Source organism: Oryzias latipes, chromosome 22 (assembly GCF_002234675.1).
Source record: "Oryzias latipes chromosome 22, ASM223467v1".
NCBI classification, from domain to species: Eukaryota; Metazoa; Chordata; class Actinopteri; order Beloniformes; family Adrianichthyidae; genus Oryzias; species Oryzias latipes.
The window spans coordinates 12,448,760-12,456,067 of NC_019880.2; the positions used below are offsets into that span (position 1 = coordinate 12,448,760).

At 42.4% G+C, this 7,308-nt stretch overlaps 2 protein-coding genes across 3 annotated transcripts; one reads left to right on the forward strand and one right to left on the reverse strand.

Annotated features, from left to right (window-relative positions):
- The first annotated feature begins 1,035 nt into the window (after positions 1-1,035).
- fam181a (family with sequence similarity 181 member A) lies at positions 1,036-2,284 on the forward strand. The gene is made up of 2 exons (XM_004085230.4): positions 1,036-1,283; positions 1,390-2,284. Exon 2 carries the CDS (start codon positions 1,428-1,430, stop codon positions 2,184-2,186), a length of 759 nt encoding a protein of 252 aa, XP_004085278.1. The 5' UTR covers positions 1,036-1,283; positions 1,390-1,427; the 3' UTR covers positions 2,187-2,284.
- Positions 2,227-6,984, reverse strand: LOC101157753 (ankyrin repeat and SOCS box protein 2). Of its 2 annotated transcripts, none has more exons than XM_020700629.2 (8): positions 6,547-6,984; positions 4,775-4,944; positions 4,545-4,700; positions 4,226-4,471; positions 3,968-4,139; positions 3,275-3,869; positions 3,038-3,191; positions 2,227-2,924 (listed from the first exon to the last, which is right to left on the reverse strand). In XM_020700629.2, the coding sequence occupies exons 1-8, from the start codon at positions 6,669-6,671 to the stop codon at positions 2,794-2,796; spliced, it is 1,749 nt and encodes a 582-aa protein (XP_020556288.1). In that variant the 5' UTR covers positions 6,672-6,984; the 3' UTR covers positions 2,227-2,793. The 2 variants fall into 2 exon arrangements, with proteins under 2 accessions (XP_020556288.1, XP_004085280.1); XM_004085232.4 differs by lacking the exon at positions 6,547-6,984 and adding an exon at positions 5,140-5,596 and having other exon boundaries at positions 2,709-2,924.
- Positions 6,985-7,308: the final 324 nt, after the last annotated feature.

Consider the following 7,308-nt stretch of genomic DNA (forward strand, 5'->3'; position numbering starts at 1 on the left):
GGCCTCATCCGCTACTCACTCCTCCTGGATGCAACACATTTCCACTCTCTTTACTTCATTCTTTTCCACTTCAAAAGGACAGGGGTGGGGTGATAGGCTGATTTGGGGAGAGGGGTAGGGGTTCCTATTGTTAATTGGCCTTTTTAGCTGAACAGAGGTGAAGAGAAAGGGAGGAGATGACAACAATGGAGTCCCATCGCCTCTCCACTACAAGGGGGAAACACTGAATAAAAACAAATCTAAAGGCAATTATGCCATTTCATTTATAGATAGCTGAACTTCCTGTACAGATATACTCTCTCATGTATCTGAGGTGTTGCTGGCATAGAATCTGCTCCCTCACTGCTGTGCAGACACATAGGGACTCCTTCCCCACCTCAATGAGGGCATGAAGCTCAATTAGCATTTCAGAAGTCCCATTTTGCTCCTCTATTCCAAACCTTCCCCGTGGAGCCCATGCTTTCTCTGAGGATTGTCCTGTTTTGGGCCCTTGTTTCCGTTGGCAGGGTGACAGTATTCGAGTGTGCAAACTTGTGCTATTGTCCACAGGCCAGAGGGAGCCATGGAGACCCCATAATATGACACAGGAAAATGTTTGCTGATGGCAATTCTATGGGCTTTGTCTGACTCTTTCTCCTTCATGACGACTCGATTTAAGTCTCTAAATGTTTGACTACAAATGCAGGAGTGCTATCCAGCTCCTTTCCTTTTGTCTCGCGAGGTTTGAATGAGTAATTCAGCCTTTGTGTTGGTCGATTGAGGGGGCAAACAGAAAGACAAGATTCTTGAGCGTTCAAGCCCCTTTCCATGGTTATGCACTCTTTAGATCCAACCCCCCCCCCCCCCCCCCCCATCACCCTTACCAAATCTTACATCTGACATCACTCTTGGGGAAGCTATGGTAGGTGTTGAAATTTTCAAATTTATGTGATTTTATACAAATTTACTATAAAATAAAGATGATTTTCCCACTATTGGTTGATGTTGTTTTGCCAGCTTTGCACTTTGAAAGTTTAATCTCCCAAACCGCAATCTATGTAAAATATCCCATCTCCATGGCGGCTATTTCCAGATCTCCATGACAACATTTTGCACTGGTGAAAAATTCGATACTAGGGCGCTTGGAGGCTGATTGGGGTGCATTGAGAGGACCTGGGGTCGCTGATTGGTTCAAGAGAAGCCCCATAACTACAAGGAGTTTATATCAAATCAACTTGTTGAAGCACTCAGATAGACTGGAGGGAAGTTAGTTGTGTTGGACTGCATGGATTCACTCAACAACGGTGAGTGGAGGATTTTTTTTTAATTTGTGACACAAATTATTAGTTTAGGAACTTAAGGTTTTTTTGGACACATGTGCGCAATTACCCAACACTCCATTTTTTTCAGCTACACGCTTAATCATGGACTAAAAGACTTGGACAAGCATGGCGAATGCAGACAGTGAAGTCAAAACATTGCTCAATTTTGTCAATTTGGCATCCAGTGACATTAAGGCGGCTTTGGATAAATCTGCTCCCTGCCGGCGCTCCGTGGATCACCGGAAATATCTTCAAAAACAACTTAAGCGCTTTTCCCAAAAGTACTCCAGAGCTCCAAGATGCCACACGCACAGATCTGTGGATTACAAGTGCGCTAAGCCGGTGGGAACCGTTCACCAGAGCGCGACGGTATCAGAGAAGGCCAGCTCTGACGTTCAAGACGAGAGCGCGGGAAGCACGGTGGAGCAGGTGCCAATGAGGAAGCGTCAGCTACCTGCCTCATTTTGGGAGGAACCCAAGCTGACCAACGCGGAGAACGCGTTGATGAGACTTAAAGGCAGCCCCGCAGGCATGTGTGAAGGGAGCGCAAAGGAAAAACAAAAAACGGTTCATGTTGACCCAAAAGTCCCTGCGCCCGGCCGGCGCAGCTGTACGGATAAAGAGACCCTGAAAATGGATCTGATCTCTCCTGTGTCTTTAAGTGTTTGCAGCTGCTGCCCCTTCCAGTACCACGGTCAACACGTTGTACACAGCCACATCGTTGTCCCCCACCCGCCCTTGGGACTGTGGAGCAAGGCAGCAAATGATTTAGGGAGACCTGATCATCTTTATGAACAGAAAATCCACACGCATGTTGTGGTCAAACCGATCCCGACCAAGCCTGCAGCCCAGACTCCGATCTTTAGTGTGTTTGGATTAATCTAAGTGGCATAATAAGACACAATATAATTCGATAATTGTGTGTTGTTTACCCAGCATTTTGTTTTTATTGTTATTTTTACATTAAAATGATCAAGCACTTATTAATGCTGCATCTATTTTTGTAATTTTAATGGACTAAAATGCACTTTTCCATTAAACCCATTCAGCATGATGACACCTACCAGAAATATTTCTATAAATTAAGACCTTTCCTTTTTTCCCTGCTCTATTTAGGGAATGACAGTTTTAGCAGAAGGTTGCATTGATGAACCCAAACATCATAGCTTCATTTTTCTTATCTGTGAAAACACTTTTTTTTTTTAGAAATCACAGTCTTGTTTGACAGATTTGACAAAGTATTTTATCTTCAAATAAATGATTCATCTTCTCTGAACAGATCTTTTGGACAATAACTTTTTTGAATAACGTTTCCCTGAAAATTTATTTTTAAAAGATTAGATGAAATATTAAAGAGACATATTGTCACATCACATCCATAAATAGATATTTATAAATAAAAATTCAACTTTACAGAATAAAGATGTCAAATCATTAAAGAAAAATATTATTTTGTCTCTGGGGACATTGTTGTGTGATGGTTATCTTTGAGTCAGTCGTTGAGGCTCAAGTATCTGATCAGTCTGTCTGGCAGAGGTAAGCTTGTGATGGATCTCAGTCTGTTTCTGCCCATCTGCCTCCGAATCTTTAACCTGCAGAGGTGCAGCAGTGGACGCGGTGACACTGCAAGACAGGACATTTGCATTAATGCAAAATACATTTCTAAGAAGAGGTGCAAATGACCTTTTTTTTTCCTGTGAAAATGTAAATGAGTAGGATTTTTATCTAGCACTCACATAACTTCCTTTTGACATCATGCCATTCCTCCCTGCTGTCCAACAGCTCAGTGAGCTTGTTGCAAAGCTGAACTTGCCCCACGTGTTCCAGCAGCAGGTCTATCATGGGTCCTGCCCATTCACACATCAGTGGGGTTGAGATCCACTCACAGAACTGGAGATGGAAAACCATAAGTACACTTAACGTCAAACAACTAATGTTTCAGTAGTAAAATGTATGGAGGGTCTCATGCACACCTGGGTTGTTCTTTCTGACGATTCATTGCTGTTCAAAAGAGCCATGCTTTCATTTAGCAAAATACTGCAACTGCTGAAACCATTGTTTATGTCTGGGAGTGGATGACGAGCCTGGCCATATGTGCAGGTAAAACAAGAATGTGCATCACAGCCGTGGTTCAACAGGCACTTCAGAAGAGGCAGGTTATCCATGCAAAGAGCAACAACAGCTGGAAATGCGGTGGGAAAAGATGGTATTTTGGTGTTCATGTCAGCTCCTCGCTCCAGCAGTAAGGACACACTCCTCACACAGCCCTGACGTGCAGCCATGAGAAGTGGGCTGATGGGATCCAGGCTAAGACTGGCACCAGCGTTCAATAACATCTCAGCTGTTTTGGTGCTCCCGTTGGCGATGGCAAAGTAGAGCGCCGTGGCCCGTTGATCGGGGTACTGGATGGAGTGACTGTGCGCCAAAGTGTCATTAACATCTGCACCTGCCTTCAGCAGCACAGCTGCCGCGGCGTGTCTGTTGTGTTCTGCTGCCAGGTGGAGTGGGCTGATCCAGCTGTGCCGCAGCTTGGCACGACTTGTAACTGAGACGAGCTGAGACACAATCCTGAGAGAAAGAGAAGCAATGATGTTGAAAAAACCTGAAAGACGATAAGTGCTGGGATGTTACTCGGCAGAATTACCAGCATCGATAGCTAAACTCACTCATGGTGTCCATATTTTGCAGCAAAATGAAGTGGTAGCAGTCCAGAATTGGCAGGTTTGTTGGCATCTGCATGTTTAGACAATAACGCATTCACAACTTCCTTATGGCCATTTTCAGCTGCTTCGTGCAGAGCTGTGATGCCGTCACATGTCTGCATGTTCACATTGGCACCTAAAAGAGCTCAATTCTGTTAATATATATAAAAAGAAATAAGATATACATTAGAATTTAGTTTTTTTCCCAATGCATAAAGTCACCTTTGTCAATGAGGTAACACAGTGCCCCCATGTGTCCTTTCTGAGCCGCTACATTCAGAGGTGGAATGCTGTAAGTGTGAGCAGGATTGATCATGGCCCCTGCCCCTATTAGTATGTCACAAATCTCTGTGTTATCTCGCGTCACAGCTTCATGGAGAGCTGTCCAGCCATGAGCACATCGCTGGTTCACAGACGCACCGTATGATAGAAGGAGGCTGACCATTTCCAAATTCTCCAGTTCACATGCTGCAGAGACAGAACACAGCTCCAATTTCGTGGCTCACATCTGATATTGTCTCCTTTGATTCCTTAGCTGTACCTTTGTATAAAGCCGTCTCTTTGTTGTTGTTGGAGATGTCAGGGTCGGCCCCCAACTCCAGAAGGCAGCGCACACAAGGCAGGTGTTCACAGGACACAGCAAGCAGCAAAGACGTCTGTTCCTGCAGTGTGCGTTTGTCCACCGAACCTGGATGGGCTGATGAACAAAACACAGAGGATGCTGTGTCAGATAATGATTTGCTGGGGGGCTAAACCCTTTGAAAGCCTTACCTTTCAGAAGGGTCTTCAAGCACTCTGTCTGTCCACAGAGGGCAGCATCATGCAAAGGTATCCATCCATCTTTGTTCTCCTTCAGCAAACTGAGAGGTGAGAACATTGCCAGATCCTGAAGTGCCTTCACATCCCCTCTCCTGATGGCACAGATGACTGGATCAGCATCCCTTTAAAGAGACAAAGTAAAGGTTAAATCATTCATAATGTTGCACATCCGTTTTTCAAAAATTTGAGTGACTGATTAAACTATTAATTGTTTTTGCCTTTTATACCAACGCTTCAGTGACACACAGGAACCACAAACACAAACTGAACCAACGCGGCTTCCGTGACTATCGCGCGCTGACACAACAAAGACTCACTCCGGCTCTTTTGTTCCGTCTCCTCTCCAGCTGTCTTCTCTCCGTCGCGACACAACATTGTACAATTTTCGTCCCGGGTTTCGGAATTGCGATAAATAGTCCGAATAACAGAATTTCGTCATCGTTTCGTCGGCTTGTCCCCCGATCGCAGCGAGTCCACGGCGGCGCGCAGCTGCTCAGCTGTTCCGATTATTTTGGGAGTGAATTGTCAGGCGGCTGCCTGACGGTGGTTTCCTCCATATATGTCAACAGACACGCACATGGGGAGATAAGGCAAATGCTGGAGATAACTGGCGTTTCTCTGTTTCCCTTTCATTGGCTGGTCTCTATATGAAGGAACCAGACGGCTGCACACATGTGACATATCAACAACACCATCAATGACTCATGCCGCCCTCTTTCCTTTAAGATGAAGGCATTTAAAATAAAAGACAGATTCTCAAAAAAATAAAAATAACGGCATTTCGAGGAATGAAATCAGAAGTCTTTTGAGAGAATTCAACTTAGATTTTGATTAGGAGATAAATGATTATTAATAAAGTTTTGTTCAATGGGAATCTATAATTAATCTTTTTAATGGGATAATTGACCCCGATTAAATTTAATGAGCTACTTACAGTTTTAAAAGTTAATGACTAAGATCCATAATTTTTATGTTTATTTTACTTGGAAATCAACTTATATTATTGGCATGGCCGGATATAGGTATGAGCAGGGGGGACATTGCCCCCCCTCCCAAATGTTACTGCCCCCACATACAAAATTAACAGAAGAAATACAAATGAAAATAGAACCCCCCTCAAAAACAAAAATAAATAATTGAATACATAGAGCAAAACTATAAATTTAAAAATAAAAGACTAAAAAACTTAAGGATGGACAGTAGAGAAACGGACAAAAAGACAGACATAAAAGGAAAAATAATGAAGGGAGATATTAAATAGATCTATGGAGGAGATGGATTTATATGGATAGATGACCTAACATGACGATAGCATGGTTTTCTAAGCATTTCAGGTGCTTGGAAGAATGTGACACCCTAAACTCTCAGCACACCCAAGATCGCCATCCTCGATATTCTACCTGCATCCCAAAGTGGGGCTGGCTATAAGTGACTGGACACTTTTGGCTACATACAATATTACAAAAACTTAAATTTGACAGCAACATCCATGAGAAAACCAAGATCTTTCAATTTATAAATACAAAAATGCTCTTTAAAAGTGGACATAATGGCCAACGTATGGCATTGAATTAATCTTTATGTGTTTATATAGTTGTTTCTATTTGAGTTATTTTTTCTTAAAAATGCAATTATTTATACCTAAAGTAAGGGATATTCACAAATATAGATGTAAAACACAGAATATCTTTATAAAATACATACATTATAGTAAATTGTCTCACCCATTGACGTTTGTTGTGATATCAGATGAAGTGTGGCGAGTTGTGAGACAAACTGTTGGTCTGTTTTTCATGGTGCTGCTCATTTTGTGGTAAAGCCACTTTGACCTGCAGACAGCTATCATCATTGAAGATATTTTTTTTTAATCAAACCTGACGAAGAAAACCCAAAGGAGGACAGTCTTTTTCAAATGCAAACAGCGATGAACAATGAAAAAAATCAGAATCTACCTCGTAGAGTCCAGAAAAGAGAAAACTACTCTGTGGATTTCTGTTTTTCATGATAGGAGTAAGTGGTTTGGGGGAGCTGAGGTCTGCTGGCAGTCTTCAGATTTCAGCTCCTTGTGCAGTGAGGTGGGATGCCTTTTAAGGACATGTTCAGCTTTGTTTTGTTTCACTTTAATCTGCTGCTCCAGATGATGATGGTGTGGTTTTTTAACGAGCAATGAAGCAAGGAAAAGTTACAACAAATATAGATAAAGTTTATTTTCCAACAAGATGATTGTCTGATAGATTTTATGTTCAACATTTAAATCCTATTTTGTGACAAAGGCTGATCAAATTGATCGATCTCTGTTGTCTTTCACCGAAGCTACTCTGACATCGTCAAAAAGCTATCCGATGGTTCTCCTTTTTATCAGACCATAAATGCAGTGCAGTGGAAGTAAAACAGCAACACATCTTTCGACATCCTGCATTGACTGCTTCAGTATTACACAATCACTTCTTTGGAAAGAAAAAAGAAAAACAATCTTCCTTGTCTGT